The 16,921-nt window shown below is 39.7% G+C and overlaps 1 protein-coding gene across 1 annotated transcript in view; it reads left to right on the top strand.

The window, feature by feature from the left end:
• The window catches only part of PDZD8 (PDZ domain containing 8), a 57,154-nt gene that overhangs the window by 15,000 nt on the left and 25,233 nt on the right, over positions 1 to 16,921 (top strand). The window contains exons 2-3 of the mRNA XM_027459985.3: positions 4,502 to 4,624; positions 10,625 to 10,727. Of these exons, the coding sequence (XP_027315786.2) occupies positions 4,502 to 4,624; positions 10,625 to 10,727 (226 nt within the window). The remainder of the gene's footprint in view (positions 1 to 4,501; positions 4,625 to 10,624; positions 10,728 to 16,921) is intronic.

The raw sequence follows: 16,921 nt of genomic DNA, 5'->3' as shown, positions 1-16,921 counted from the left end.
TTATAATGATGCTCTGTAACATTTTCTTAATCATGCTATTTGAGTTTTAGACTTCTGAACAAATAAGATCAATTTATGGAGGGAGATGGATAATCTAAAAACAAACTGAAGAAGCACTATAAGCGTCTAACATAAGGCATTTTAAAACACTTTTTTTTAAAGCAGGATTTTGAGGCAAGGACTTGGTGTTTGCTTTGTAGTATAACTCCAAAGTGACTTTTTTTTTTTTCTCCCTAGGGAAGAGGCGAAGAGTTTACAAAACCTTAACTACAGTGTGCAGACAGTAAACTCTACCTTAGTTCCAGTATTGTTTGGTATCATTTCACAGGCTGGGAATTGAAAAGGAGGTTTCCAGATATATGGATGGAGTTGGTAGCGGCAGACCCCTTGTGAAAGGCATCTAAGGTGCATGCAGTAGAAACGTGCCTTGGGGACCCTGGTACGAAGCCAGTGGGGTTCAGACACAAGCTGTATTTCTTTAAGCAGCTTTTGGTCACATTTTCTCAACCATTGTGCTACCAGCAGAGACTCTGAGATTCCCCCAGCCTGTTGTCAAGTCCTAAAACCCTTCCCCAGGCTGCAGCAGCCAGCGACCCCATTGCAGAGCACTTCTCACAGGCTTGTTCTCCGCTGATTGAGGCCCTTGGTTCCATGTAACCAACTTTTTGCTTACGGCTTAAAGTTAAGAGAGAGAGAACACTGGAGTAGTGTTCGAAGATACAGACAGCCAAATAGAAGCCACATTTTTCCTTGTTCAGAGTTTGCCTATGAGAGCTGTGAATTCGGGAGAGCAGCCTGCTGGGGCTGATCTCACCCAGGGTGCCGGGGCAGCTGCAGAGACCAGCCGTGATTCCTCCGTGCCTGCAGTTCACTCTTTGGCTTTTTGTAGGCTTTCTGAGGTTCCCTGCTAGGCTGCACACACACATTTTCATTTTTAGTTCGTGTGATGGATTTCACTAAGGCAAATTTATTGGTGGACTCTTGCTACTTAGAGATGGACTAAATTTAAGTGTGTATTTGCTACCTCTTAAAGCTATTACAGAAGTTACGAGGTTTTTTATGCAAAATAACTAATAAAATGAGTTCTGCCTTTTAATGACGAACCCGGGATGATAGGAAACAGTCATTTCTCCTTTTCATAGGTGTGTGTGGGTCATGAAGATATTGTGGCTCTAAAGGGAACAGATGCTGCAGGGCTTGGGAGCAGAGTTCTTCTCTTGCCTGCCTCGCTGAATTTTTATAGCCAGCATTAGCTAAAAGCCTTCTCCTGATGCATCAGTGCAACGAAAGATAGCTTCACGTTCATATTAGCAGTGTGTTTTGTTGTCTTTGATGGAAATGCTCATTTCATAAAACCTGATAACCCGTTTTGTTGGCAACGTGACCGTTTGTAGGCAGGAGAGTTCCCTGTTGCAGGTAGAGGCGGTGGGGCCACCCTCTTGCTGGTCAGCTACTGTGGCAGCCGGGAAGCACCTGTGGCTGTTGGATACTGCTTTCAGAGGTAAAATGGCTTATAGGATTTGCTTACCATGGGGGAGAAGAAAGGAGAACCTGGGATACCTGCTGGGTTACGTGCAGGGATTGCAGGCTGCCTGTGTGCGGCCCTGCAGTACAGCCCAGAGGTACCCGCACGCTGCCGGCATCGTGGGCTCTGTGTCCTGCTGCCGAGCTGCCTTGAACAGCCTTGTGCTGCCTTCCAGGAGCAGGAGGCTTCAGAGCAGCAGTTGCATAAATAACCCCATATCCCAGGTAAAATGTAGGGTTAAGGTTTGGTGCTAATGCCGGTGGAAATACGTAAAGTATTGTGACTCTGCTAAGGATTTGGCAAATCAGTTTTATTGGTAAGAACGTGAACGTATACCCATGCTGTAATGAGAACTTTTGTTGAGACAGCTCTTTAACTCTGTATTTTTATGAAATTTTATTATTTAAGTGCCGCACAACACAAAGTTTAACATATACTCTTAAGTGTTTTACGTGTTATTGTAGGTAACTGCAGTGACACTTCAGAGTTCCCGTTTTTAATTCATTGGTGCAGTAATCAAAAAAAATAAAATCTCAATTTTGATTTCTACATTCAAAATAATAATGAACATTTTCTTAAAGTAAGTAATTTATTTCTAGATTGAGTTTTTTTCTTTATTCCATACTGTAGCAAAAGATTGCAGCGTGCAGTGTATTTAACATCTTGTTCTGAAATTACTTTAGGGACCACATCTTTGGTTTGACTAAGTATTTTAGATGGTTATTTTGCTTTTTTTCTTCTTGCTATGATTTGTAGTGCTGTAAATAGATTTGTCTAGGCGTTGTTGTTAAATAGCCTGCAGACTTCTTATAATAACAGGAAGATTTTATCAATACCAAAAACTCAAATCCTTGCATTTGCTGCAATTCAGAAAGGTGGTGGTGATCTACTGGACCCTTTCTTCCTCTCTTCCTCCCTCCCAGAGCTCTTGTGTCAGCAGCTTGCTGAGGGGCCTGCTGGTGGTCACTGGTTGGAGGTTCCCAAGGCAAACTGGCCATGGAAGATATTCTGGAGGCGGTGTACAGATAGCTGCTGCTACTAATTGGAAAGTTGGGTGGGTTTTTGTTTGTTTGTTTGTTGCATTCTTGCCTCTGCTCATGGAAATTAAATTCTTACTGTGCTGAAAATTAGAAAACCTACAAGTAATTACTAACCCAAAACTTGCGTTATTTTGCAGTGTAATTGCCTAACTCATGCTTTTTTGCTGAACAGAGCAGAAGCTCTGTTGGAGGGGAAAAACCAGCCCTAGCAGAGGGAGGGAGTGCTGCCGCTTGTGCTGCACGTGAGAGCTCTGCAGCAGGTTTGTTCCCAGCTCAGGGCAGGGGTGTTAGGGTCCCAAAGCAGCAGGGCTTCTTTCCAGTTTGTAGAGTGAAAATAGCAGTGCTGCTATTTCCCCCCCGTCTTGTATTTGTTACTATTCCTTTCTTTGCAGTTCCTGAATTATTAAAGATCATAAGTAACATATCAAACTAGATGGTGTCTGCGCATGAGGGGTATTTGGGGTTGGTGGCTTATGGTATGAGCGTACCATAAGTCTGAACTGTGGCCTGTGTGATTTAATTACTTCATATTTTTAATACACAAAATAATTGTATATAATATTTAAAGCTGAGTGTTTTGACTTGTCCGACTTCCTCCAGTCTTTTTTTTCTGGAGGAGTTAATGAGGGAGGGAGAAACTTGGAACAAAATTAAAGTTAGAAGTGGAATTGGGTTTCAGTAAAATAACCGGAGAGTTAAGATGTGCTTATTCACAAGGAGAATAAAAGAAGCGTCTTTTGCATGGCTTTGTCCGAGGCTGATGCTAGCACAAAAATGAAGTCCCTGGAAGCAGAGCGTCGGGCTCCCTCCTGAAGAGTGTGTCGACAGTTAAAGGGCGCTCCATTATTTATTTGGGTTTCTGAAACTCCTCAATCCCGATCCATGTGACTGTTTCCTGAACATATTGTGATCTCCGAATGTGACAAGCAGATGCTTCTGATGGTTAAGCAAACAGTTTTTATGAAAGACTTCTTTGTTATGAAATGGCAGAGACGTCCTGCAGGCAGTGGTGCTCATCTTCTGCTGTTTGTTCGTCTTCCGAACAGCAAGAGCTGATGGAAGGCCGGCGGTGACAAGGGAAAACCGGGCACTGGAAAGTGGTAGGAAACAAGCAATGAGTAAAAATGGAAAGCAGAGAGCCCCTACGAGTGCTTTCTCGAACACTTCATGTAAATAGCAGTGCTGTTCCCATAACATATTCCCATTTCCAAGGTCGGGGCCCTTGCTGCTGGAATCGCAGGGGCAGCGTGTGCGTGAGAGGGGCTGGGGCTGCAGCTGTGCGGCCTCTCCCCCTCCTGCTCCCCCTGCATCGCGGCCGTGTCCAGCCCTGAAACGGGGCCGTTCAGAACTGAAAGCTGGATTTATGAGTCAGTGTATTCTTATCAGAAAGAGCTCGTTGTGTGGTGAGATAACGGGTGTAAAACACTCGGTGTTTTGAACATGAACTGCTTTCCCCGAGCCACATGCAGCGATGGGAGAAATAAAAATTCAAGGCAAACTACTTAGTATCTGTATTTTAATTTTAATTCCAGAAGATAAAGGAAAAAAAAAAAAGGCAATTTTTTTTTTTTTTTTTCAAAATAAGAGACTAAACTAAACTAAGGCAACTAAAGTGTACAGGTTTTTAGGTTGTATCAGTCCTTGTAAGGACAGCAGTGTTGTGACAATTTAGGTTTTAGGGTCTTAGTATTTCTTCACCTTAAACCTGTTTAAGTATTTCCTACAAAAAGGTCTTGTAATAAGATTCTCCAATCTTCTCCGTTCAGAAAGTGTTATTAACTTTATTAACTTCTGCTTGTTCCTTTTGAGCAATAAATGTGCGGAAATGGCAGTTTTTCTCTCTTGGAGCAGTAAAGATTCTTTCTAATCTCGTATTATTTTTAAGGTGTGGTACTCCAATTTGTGTAATTTGAATTCTCTTCTGTATTTTTTTCAGGTTCAAGCCATTTTTTCCATTTCAAGTATCACCACCTGATGAATATGAAGATCGGGACCTCTGTATACAGGATTTTCTGCTGATAGAAGGTCGACTACAAGTCACGTTAATTGAATGTACAAGGTACCGTTTGTGGTCTTTTGCTCATTCTTTATTAAGCAAGTATACACATGTTCCTTAATTCGTAGTAATTATAGCTGTAAGCTTGTGCTGATTCAAGAAATGGCATCTTTGTTGTGATGGAGCTTTAATCAAGAAATATATTCTTAAAGTAGAAATGAACACATGAAAGCTGTAGCAAGTTTGAGGCAATTCTACAGTGTGTGTGTATGAACAGGGATTTCCTTTTATTTTGGATTTTATCTGTTTAAAAGCTAATGTGCCTCTTGTTTTTGTTTTTATTTGTTTGGCCCTCCAAATTATGAATCTTTTTCAGGACAATATAAATGTTGTAATTATCCTATTGTATTGTGTTGCAAGCACAGGCAAGTAATTGTTTCACTGTTTTACTTAGATCGATCCAAATAAGTTTTATGAGGCATTATTTGTCTTTGTTTTGAACAAAATAATGGGAAGAAAGAAAATGTACCTCCTTATTTATTGAAGAGAAAATTATTCTCTTTAAAACTGGACAAAGGTATGCAGACATGGTTTGTTTTTGTGGTTTTTGTTTGGTTTTGTCAGACCTTTTAGTTCTTGGTTTATGGTAGATCTTATCTTCATGGTGCTTAGGCTTTGATCTAGCCTTGTGCCATTCTGCTCTTCATGAACGAAACCTCTGGTTTACAATGTGTTTTTTTTTTTTTTAACTAGCTTTTTCATTAGTTGTATTGCCAAGTAAGCTCCTTTTTGCTTTTTTTTTTGCTTTTTTTTCTTGTAGCCTTGTACAACCATGTTGGAACTTTATTTGCTGTGATGATGTCTTTTATCAGTGCTATTCACCATTTGCAACAAGCTTATTTCTAGATGATGATCTTCTGCTTATGCTTCTTGTTTGGTCTTTCTTGATTGTGTTGGTCATGAGTGATTTTTATTTTATTTTTTTTAATTTGGGGGGGCAGTAAAATTGCTGCTTACCTTTTTTCCTAGCGTTGTGATCAGGCTCCTATGAACACACCAATAATGTTGGTGCATTCCTTGGTTGTTAAGAGCATTTATTCTTCATCCCCTCTTAATAAAAGAGCTCAAGATCTCTCTGTAGACAGTCTCCAATTTCAATTCAATAGTGTGTTTGCTTTTATTATAATAGGGCCCAAAATAACTCTTTAAGTTACATGCAGTTGTTTTTGGTTTGGAAAGTCACTTTAAAATACTGTGTCTTTCCTGCATCTGACATACTGTGTGCAACGTTGCCAACGTAACAGCACTGTTTTGCTTCTTTCCGTTACCTTCTAGAAGCCAGATTGCTCAGTTTGACATCATCAGCTGACCTCTCAGTATTTTCAGCTGTCACAGATGCTTATCAGATGGCAGAGAGAGGATGCAGTTGCTGGCTTGTCAGGCCTTCTGAGCTTCAGGTCTGATTTAATCTATTTTATGCAGTGTGGAATTTCTAGATGCACTCTTGAAAGCTGTATGAACAGACACATCTCAATTTACATGGCTGACTTTGGTCCTACAGTAATTCCTCAGATCTTCCAAGTTGTTCCATCCTTTTTTTGAACTTAACCACAGCTGCTGTCTCCAAAATACCCCTCTAAATGAATATTCTTGCTTGCTTTGCACCTGAAGACATTTGTGAGGTAGAAGCTGAAAGGCACGGAGAAGACTTTGGAAGTAGAGAAAAAAATACACAATATGCACAAAAGTAGCAATGTCACAATTTCCCTTTTCATTACTACTGCGTGTGAAGGCTGTCCGGGGCTGTTGGCAAGGTTTCTTTTTGCAATACCACTCCATATGCTGACATGCGGAGAGTTTTTCACCAACATCTGCTGCTGGGACCTCTGCAGACCTGTTGCAGTCCCTGCTGGCGTGCTGGGACTTCGCCCGGAGCCTTCCAGGGAGTGCTGTGACCTGGTACTGACTGAGCATTGCTTCATTTCCCCAGACTTCTTAGTTCTTCACCCAAAGGTGCTTTGAGGTCACTGAACCTCAAGAGCCTCTTCCATCACAGGCAGTTTGTGTGAGTGAATTCACAGCAGAATGGTCGGCATCCCCTAATGAGAACCGTCATCTGGAGGGGGGCACCTGAAGTTGTCTTCCTTGGCAATCTTTCCAATTCCAGAAGTGAAAATCACCTTGATTTCTGTATAGTTTTCAGTTTTGCTCAATGCCTGAGGATTTTACATTCTGTCTCAATATGGTAGCTATGGCAGAGCTGAGTGGTTTAAGCTTTGCTTTGGTCCTTGTGTGGAGTAGTAGCGTTCAGATCCTGTTTTCTGTTCTAAGCAATTAAGTCTTGAACGACAGCGGAGAAATTGTAGTGATGAAGCATCTTGCAAACTCTTCGTATGTTAGAAATGTCTAACTTAATTTCATTTTGTTCTTCACATATCCAAATGCATACTTCTTGCACTTTTTCTAATCACCACCCAAGTTTCGTTGTTACGTCTTTGAAAGAAAATTTTTGTGTATTTTTTACATGAAATTATTGAAAGAATGGAAACTTCACTGGTGTAGATAACATTTTACAATTTTTGTCTGACCTATTGAAAGCATGTTTTTATGATTGTAACACCTTCACAGAATACTTTCATTGCAAAAATGTATCTGTAGGTGAAAACATTGTACAATGTGACAGTTTATTTCTTCTACAAAAGAAAAGGAAAAACTTAAGTTACACTAACAATTGCATCCTTGCCTTAATTTTTTTTAAGGAGAGAAAAGAACAAAGCAACACGCTGTTAAATCTCCCCATATGACTTTTTAAAGGTACTCTGCGAAGAAAGTCTTAAATCCTGTCAACTCTTACTATATTAAGCAGAATATTCTTCTAAAACTGTGCCACAATGTGGGCTTTTAAAATGAACGTTTGTTTTAATAACCTTTGTGGACAAGGAGACTTTTCCGAAGACGGTCATTTTGTAAAACACTGCAGTGTGTACCCGAGACCGATGTGTTAGGTTTGGAGTTTTATGTTTATTTTTTTTCCCTTTTGCCCTTGAGTGGACTTCATGCAGCAGTGTGTGGATGTTGAATCTGCTTTTGGCATTCTTAAAATTCAGGAAATATTCTGCTTATTTTGACTCCAAAACTGTTTGCAAATAAAAGGGTCACAGTTGAAATTAAAAAAGTTAAAAAAAAAAAAAAAAAGTTGTAAAGGAAATACATTGAGCTTGCTTTTATGTACCTGGTAATAAATAAGATGTTACCATAGATCGGGGTGTACTTTGCACATATCGACTTCTTGTTGGATTTGCATATCAACCCTTTTGTATCACCCCACAAAAAGCAGCCAGCTTGATAGCCCACCTAGTCATCCTCTCCTGGGGACTGTAGAGACAGGACAAAGTCTTGGGCTTCAATCAGCCCTAAGAGCTGACACTGCCCCCGCCTCGGCCCTGTTCTGCTGCCTGCCCTCTGTCAGGGGGCCTCCTATAACATTTGGGGTCTGTACGGTGCCGGGACAGCCCCAAGCCGCTGCTGTTCCGGCTGATCTGCTAAATCGCTCAGCTTTGCCTTGTGCTTACCCGAGGGTATCCCGTCTGGAGGTAGGGAAGCAGTAGAAATCATCCTTCTTATATACCTATTTTAATTACTCAGGCAGTAACTTAATCATTTTTTCTTACCGATTTAATCTTTGCTTGGGCTATAAACTTTGTTTCAGGGTGTCTTTCATTCACTGTTTTTTTACTGGCTTATAAATGTTACATCTGTGGAGTACACAGTAACCTGCATTTCGATATGCAGTTGTTTGGGATGTGCTGTGATGCGATTGTAATCAGTCTTTATCTGCAGCTGCACTGGAGAATCCAGCTCTTCTGTTTGCGTGCTATCAGAGATGTTATTCAAACAAAAACTTCCTTAGTGGCATAGAAGCGAAAATTTCCCCTTTGTCTTCCTGAAACTGGAAATTGTATTCTAAACTCCAGCACAAAGTGTCCATGGACCAGGACTGCTCTTTAAGCGTGCATTTTTGCTGTCCTGCAATACGGTTCTTCAATTAGGGTGTGGGTAGCGTAATATAACATGAAATCTCATTGTTTCCTATGCACCTTTTGCGTTATGGTTGTAGTTGAAAATCACTTTTTTTTTTTTCCCCAGTTGTGATGTACCTCCTGTCCTTGTTCTTGTATGTTACTTGTCACCAGTACAAGACAGATAAATAGCTGCTCCGCTGATATTGTAGAGGAATTAGGGGTTTAGAAACAGGCAAGGACTCCTGGAAGATACACTGTTGAGAGTTTTGTCTGTCTGTCTTTATCTTTTGAACTGCATTAACCAACTGGATCTTTGATCAGCTTCGTTATTGTTTCCCCCCTAGTCCTCCTGACCCACCGTGCTTCCCTCCTTTGCAAAACTGGAAAGGAAACTTGTGCAGTCCTGTTGGATGAAATGCAATGTGTGCAAGCAATGACCAACTGTGGAAAAACTTTACTGAACTAGCTGGTGGCGATGAGTTGCAGTTGACACAGAAGAAAAAGTGCATTATTCAAAAGCAACTACAAAAAGCAGAATAGGAAAGCCACAGAAGGTTGCTGAGGATAGTTTAAAAATGAGCAAAGAGGGTATAAGCTGGTCAGTTTAGGTAACCCTGAAGGAACTTAGTCTTGCCCAGACAAAATACCTGATCGCTTGGTTCTGAGGCTGGATTTCTGCTTACTGTAATCAAATCAATAGCGTCTAGACAAACGAGTGCTGAAGGTCAAGCTGGAAGTGCCGCTGACAGCTGCTCTTTGCAGGGTTTCAGTAGAAGGGATGGGGCAGCACGCAGCCTGGACACCTGAGGCTGGCAGCACAGCATGCAGCCACAAGGCTGGCACCTGGAACAGCAAACACAGCAAAATGCTGGGCACCAACCCAGGGGTAGATGTAGAACTGAGTAACTGTAAAGATCTTCGCAGTTGAATTATTTGTAGAGATATATACAAAAGGAATACTTCTTCCATTCCCTGTGCTTTAACGCAGGCTAGAAAGCTGTTGTAGAATGAGGTGTGTTTCCTTGGGATTGGGGTAATTTTACCAATTCCAGTTGCTTAAAAAAGTTGCTTTCAATTGTTTTTACTTAATTTTCAAAGTATATTTAATATATAATAATTTAGATATCTCCATATCTAGAAATCTACACGCTTTTTAATCATAAATACTTAACCGAGAAACATTCATTAAAAACATCAAAATGAACAGAATATTGCTGTGATTTGATTACAGTTTTTATCTCCATCTGAAGAGTTGTGTAATAAAACACAGCCATAAATAAGCTAGTTTGGATGAAAGCTTAGACTTCTTTATTTTGAAGTTTTCTATATGCATTTGACAAGGATCGTTTCTAATGGCTCTCTTGGAAGAGCACAATTTATCGGAGGTTTTTATTCCCAAATATTTATTTGCTTCTAAGTACTGAGAGAGAAACTGTGTACAACTTCATTGCTTCCCACACACCCCCTCTTATAGCACTGTTACCTAACTGGAAAGCTTTGTAGCCTTCTGGAATAGAATAAGATGCCTGAAGAACCACTTCTGTTTGTTAGGAAATAGTTTACTGCTGACTGTGTATCTGTGACTTTGCTACTACAGTAACACTCTCTCTCCAACCAAGGAAAGCTGTTGTATGTTGTGAAGTGTAGGACTAGAGCGAAAGACTCTTGTATCTGTAACTGCTTTATTTTTTAAGCTATTATTTTATATAAAAATAGTAATCTGCCAATTGAACACTTTAAAAACAAACAAACAAAAAAAACAAACAACAAACACCCCTTCCTCCCTCTAAAACCCTGCCCCTAAAGCCCTAGCTAACATTTTTAAACAATTTTAGATACGTGTAAAATACTTCCACTAGAGGGTGGCAGTGCCTTGCATTTTGTGAAAGGCTGTGCTTTTGGAATCACTTAGGTATGCACTTCTGTGTCTGTACACATTGAAAATAGTAATGGGGTGTACAAAGGAAGAACGCGGAGTTTAATATGATACTTAGGATGCATACTAGTATTACAATTCTTACTGTATGCTTTTCTGTTTCAGGTTGTTTATATTTGGATCCTATGAAAGAGAAACAAATGTTCATTGCACAATGGAGCTGAGCAGTAATGTTTGGGAAGAAAAATCAAGGAGTTCCATTAAAACGGTAAAAACAGGTTTAAGCTTTACATATTGCAGTATGTTTTATGTTCTTAGCACATTGTCTAGAAAGAATGTATCTTTTGAACAACAAAATGGGTGATTTAGCAGGAGGAAAACCCTAAAAATATGATGGACCAGTTACTATTTTTTAATTCATTGTCAGATCAGCATGGATGGATCATGTTCAGTTGTCACAGCTGTGCTTGAAAATGTACCTGATTGGAGCATATTGATTATCAGCTGTACCAATGCATTAAAACAATCAGTGTAAAATAGGTATTTTGTAGTTCTGTTACATTTGAGTGAGGCAATGAGAAACAGTGAATGAAACAATGAAAACAGTGAAGGAGATTTATCTGTCTTTCACTGAGCCTATTCCCTTCTGACACAGGCATTGAAGATGTATGTGATCAGAGGGTTAGGTTAGACTGATTTCCTCCTTTTGTCTGTATTTTTGACAAAACACAGAGGGAATTGCTGTAGGTCTCTTTTGAGCATATGAATCCTCCCAGGTCTGCTGCAGAAAAATACTTTTACAAGTGTCTGCAAATATAGAAAGTGGCAGTATTAGTGGTATTGTATGTTAATCTTTTATTATCGTACTTGATAATGTGAGTTCAGCAGCACTGAGCCTACAAATTGCATTTCTCCTTTTTTTTCCTTGGAGGATGAGTTGCCTTTTTTTCCCTGTCAAACAAGAGGTGCAATATATGAAAGAGCCTTTAAATTTCACATTAGTGATATTGTGGTAGTCATCAAATGGAATTGGGCTTATGCTGAGCAGTAAGTACTGTGCCTATTGAAAACAAGAGAAGCTTTAAAAAGACTTTATCTTAACAACTGCTTCATACAAAGAAATCACCACAACGAAAATCAATGTCCTGCATTTTACCCTCTGCTGTCTGAGTGCAACTAGCTTAAGCCCTGTGCCTTTGCTGCATCAGACTGGAGTTCTGGAGACCGGCAGCGTTGTCTGGATGGAGTGGCCAGAAGCCATTCAGCACCTCCTTCAGTTTCTGCAGTTAAATTCCATTCTGTGGTGTTTTAAAAACTCCTGGTGACAACTGCTACGGTATTTGTTTTGAGTATAGAGTGTAGTAGACAAAAATACTGTTTTGGGTATATTACACAGGAAGTATTTTCCATGTACTGTGTCTTGCCTAAACGGATGTGTGTCTGAGCAGCAAAGACAGCTGCCTCTTGTTGTTGCAGCTGCTGTATTCTCAGTCGAGTGAAAAACTTGACGGATGGAAAGGATGCACTCTTGCTTCCTCAGCCCTCTCAAGCACTCGGTTGCAATTAGCTTTCTGAGCACAGCATGGGGAGACAGGCGGGAAGGCACGAGAAGGGAGTCAGGAGCTGGTGTGCAGGCAGAGAAACTTCCAAGAGCTTTCTTGGAGCCTGGGTCAGCAGCCGAACGTTGTAGTGGTGGCTCAGGACTGTGTTTTCTGGAGTTGTCTGTCTTGGCCTTCTCCAGTCAGGGCTGTTTGGTTGAGCTGGGCACATCGGCTCCCTGAGCTGACTCTTTGTGTGATAGCTGCAGCTGCAGTGCTAGCCAAAAGAGGAGGAAAGGTGTGTAGGGAAAGAAGAGAGGGATGGTGGCAGCTTAAACTAGTGTCAGCTGCAAAGCATCGCACTGCCAGAGGTGTTAGGAAGCATAATGGGTTGCAGCGGTCCTGAGAGGATTTACTGAGTTTAGTTAACCCTAGAAGTTTCAAGATTTCATTGAGTCAGTAGGCAAGGTAGAGGTTTGGGGTAATTTGTTTGCAGATATTTTTGTTTAATCTGTTTTATGGAGCTGATAATTTTGTTTAACTTCTGGTTTGCTATATTCTACCTCTAAAGATTTAATTCTGTTTGTATGATTGCATAAAGATGATACAGGAGCAATTCAGCCCTAATTCTGGCCAGTTCATAGTTTTAACCCATTCCTAACAGAAATATTTCAAAAATTTCAAGAAACGGGCAATGCTGTCAGTGTTTAGAAAACCATTTCAGGGTTTGCACACAGTTCTGATACTAATCTATTTATCTGAATGACCCCTTTGTGGGGACAGTCAGTGTGTGAAACTGTGAACACACTCTCAGGGTTGGTGCTCTGGTAGTTACGGTGGCAGTGCGCTGATTTAACATAGTACTCTGGATGAACTGATTTGTGCTAATTTATAGGTTATCTTGAGTAGCAATATTAGGATGTGTCCTGTTGCTCTTTTGCTGGCAGACAGTGTGGCACTGTGTGTTCCTGACAGCAGATGGCAGTAGGGCTAAACTGATGGCAGGCAGAAAGGCACGAGTCCTGTTTAAAATTATATATTAAAAAAAGAAAATAAAAAAAGTACTCAGGCTGAGATTCAGCTCATCTTCTGTTTGAGCACCTAAAATGAAATGGCAGGTTTTCAGAATTTTGGCTTTTGGCTTGCAATGTGCAGAAGTTTAAGTATCTGTGTTCCAGTTCTTCATTGCTCAGTCGCTGCCTGCCAGAGAGCACAGGCTCTTGATCTGCGTTGCTCACCCTCTAGCTCTGCTGCCAGTGTGAGGAACTCACTGGGTTCAGCTGCCGTGAGCTTCAGGTGACTGAACTTTAAGGTCCTGTATTTGAAAGTTGTGATGCGGTTGAATACAGCACCTGTAAGTTAGCACCTTGCAAAACCGTGTTGCTTTTCAGCTTCAGTTCACCAGATATAGGGAAATCACAGAAGTCTCTTTTCCTTAGGAAATGACTTTAAATATGCAAGTGAAGTCACAAAATATCAGGAGATCTTGCTGGGAGGCAAGAGAATTTGCCAAGCCCCGCAGTTAAAAGAGAAATGTTGCTAACGTACTTAAGATTGGAACTTGCTTATTTTCCTGAGTAATTGCAACTATATGAATATCTTGCTAATATTAAATCCTTCTTTTATTACCCTTGTGTACAATAAGTATTTGAGATGAAGTTGCTGGAATGAATAATAGGTTCAGAAGCTATGGAGGAGAAATAATAGACTAAGTTGAAGTGAGAAATAGTTAAATAGGTTCTGGTTGAAAAGTGTCTGTAATTTGTAATGGTGTCATCCAGGCACCATTCATCATCTTCATCATTCAGAATTTGTCACCTGAGTGATTGCACTCAACAATGTTCCTGAAGAAAATTCTCATAACTTTCTGCACTTATTAGCATTTTTATTTTTTTACTAGGTTAGTAATAGTGATAGAAGATTAGACAGGCTTAATACTTCATAATGAATTTGGTGAGACTTTAATCTGATCCCATTATTTATGGAATATTAGTAGATGTCAAAATTGTTTTTTGAAAAAAGGTGCTGTGTTATTGAGCACGTCTAGACTATTTCTGAAGTGTCCTAATACAAAGGTGTTTCTAGAGAGATGATTTGGTACATTCCCATGTGACATAAGTAAACATTCGTAAATACCTTAATTAGTAGTGTGTGCTGCTGGAATTAACGTTAATCACTGCATTGCTATGTAAAATTTATTTATGCATAGGATGTAGTAATTAGACAGCAGTTAGCAACATTGGATTAGTAGACAGGTATTTCATAGCTAAAAAATTTAGGTATATCTTTATCTAAATACTGGGCAGTGTGTGCATATATGAAAAATTTGTGCTCTTCATTGGATGTAAGAATGTAGAGTAATGGGAGAAAGGTTCTCAGTTATGAAACAAAATGCTCTGTGATTTCTCTTGTCTATCTTTTTCTGCCTTTTTTTTTTCCACAAGAAATTCAGGAGCACAAGGTAATTACTTCTGATTTTGAAATAATCACGTCATATACTCTGAGAAAATTTGAGGGAAAACCTTTAAATTCTGTTTTCAATGATGTTGCTCCTTGAGGTAACGCTGTAGGAATGGCAGCACTTCCATATCCTTAAAGGCAATAAGGGCTTTGGGGAATCTGTTTTGAGGGCTCTTTTTGTTGTTGTTACTTGGGCTTTGCTTGTTTTGGAAATCTCTTCTGTAAATGCAAACATGGGCAATGCAGGAACTTCATTTCATATTCTGCAAATTAGATATTTCTGTCTAAAATGCTACATCTGATAGCCCATAGGACTGTGCTTTTGCAGCAGTTCTCAGAAGCACACAAATAACCTCTGAAGCAGCATAATATACAGAATTGAAGAATTCAGATGTGTCCCACTACACTTTAGGAATTCCACTTGCACTTTTCTCTCATTCACTCTGAATATTCAGAGGCTGATACTGGAATAGTTGGAGGGGAAGACCACTGACATCTACCTCTCAGTATTACACCAAATCTGTGTGTGTGTATACACATATAGGCTATGATCTTCTCTGTTTTGGGGGGGTTATTTTGACAGCTATGGATTTTTACAGGTAAATTTAATGGTGACTTTGAAATTGCTATAGGCAGGCTTTTTTAATAAAAACATTCTGATAAAAACGAAGGGATATTTCTCAGCCTTTCATAAAACCAAATTTCCTTTGTCAGGGATTAAGGGAACCTTACAGGTGTTCCAGTAGAGTGACATACGAATGTAAAATGAGAAATAATGTAGATCAAATCCAGCACCTTCTGAAATGAGTTGCCTGAAGATACTAAACAATAATGTCAAATTTTGAAGCAACTGTGAAACGTTAATTTGTAAATACATGGAGTTAAATGCCTCACAGTTGGCATTTCAGTCTGCTTATTTAACAGTCTGCCATTTCAATGTTTAATCCTATCAAAAGAAAAGAGGAGGATTAAAGCAAGCGAAGCTTTTTCAAAATGTCACTTTTTATGAAAATTCATGATCTTGTAAAATTTGATAATATTTGTAAATACAATGGGGAATAGTTCTGAGATTTGTGCCTTACATAATGTTCTGTAATCCGTCTTTCAAATAAACTTGAAGGCCATCAGGATTTTTTCTGGCTCATCCTAAACATTTAAGCTTTTTTGACTGGAGGCTTAAGAAAGCTTCTCTGTTATTTAATGAGACCTTCTGGGGAAGCACACTGCAGTGCTTTGCTTTGCAGAGACGTGGATATGAACGTTAAAACAAAAGCAAGCCAAAAAAATCTTTCTCTTTTCTTGGTATGTGTATGTTCAAGTAGTTCAGAATAAGGTGTCATCAGTGTAGTCGCAGCCTGACCTAATATTTATTGCCTACTTGTAAAAATCAATCATAAGATATCATATACTGTGTTCCTGGGCATGCATATCCTCACGTGGGGTTACGGTGGTTAAGAAGCAGAGCTCTCCACACTCCGCTGCCTCCAGTAGCAGCCAGCGTGAAATGCATCAAGTGCATCCAAGTCGGTAATAATCCTTACGTGTGCTTTTCTCCCCGTGTCCAGGCTCAGTCAGAGGGGCTGGAGTTCTGCAGAGGTTCATATTGCTTGCAATGAACCCAACTTTCTGGGTTTCAAATGTAAAATGCCAGGTAGAAAGATTAATGAATAAAATAACACGAGAGAGAAGAATCTGTTAGGAGCAGGGCTTAATGCTTGCTGGTGGTTGTGCTTCTCTGGCCCCCAACTCTTGCTTCAATTCTTAGGTGAATTCATCTCTGAGAACTGACTGTTCTTGAGCAAAATGTCTATTAAAAGCTAAGTTTTGTCTCCTATTCTGTTAGTGCTGTTTCCTGAACTGATAAGCAACATTAATTTTAGCGGTGTATTTTTGCTTTGAAGCTTGTTCACATAGTAAGAAACCTGTAGTACGTACTTGTTAACTTTTAGTTGAAGTACTTCCATATTTGAATAGGATCTAGTTTGAATAGAAACTGCAAGATCGTCTTATAAGATTGTCTTATAATACTAATTAATTGCAACTTCACATTTAAAACATAAAACTATTAAGTCAATGCAACTTGATCTCTTTTCCTTAAAAATGCTAGTAACCTCTAAGTCAGCACCTTATTTTAGTGTATTACTGTGCTGACTTTTTTGTATTCTTCTCATCTGTTCCAAATATTAGATGCAGGAAAGAGTTCTAAGTACTTCTCACAGCAGCTGTGTTTCTCATTTGCGAAGAAATTGATTTACTGTGATAGCTGATCTTGCTAAATAAATAGATGTCTGATGCATGAAAGCTAACCTTGTTTGTATAAACGGTATGGCCCATTGTACGAGAGATAACAGGGCTTTATTGACCAGAGTAAACAAAATGGTTTCTGGGCAGTTCAGTGCGTTTCTGGAAGGATTTTCTAAACTCTGTTGTTCTGCCCTGTTGCGAAGCTCGGCAGCCAGGCAAG

This window comes from Anas platyrhynchos, chromosome 6 (assembly GCF_047663525.1).
Source record: "Anas platyrhynchos isolate ZD024472 breed Pekin duck chromosome 6, IASCAAS_PekinDuck_T2T, whole genome shotgun sequence".
Taxonomy (NCBI): domain Eukaryota; kingdom Metazoa; phylum Chordata; class Aves; order Anseriformes; family Anatidae; genus Anas; species Anas platyrhynchos.
This window is presented reverse-complemented; position numbering and strand designations above follow the sequence as displayed.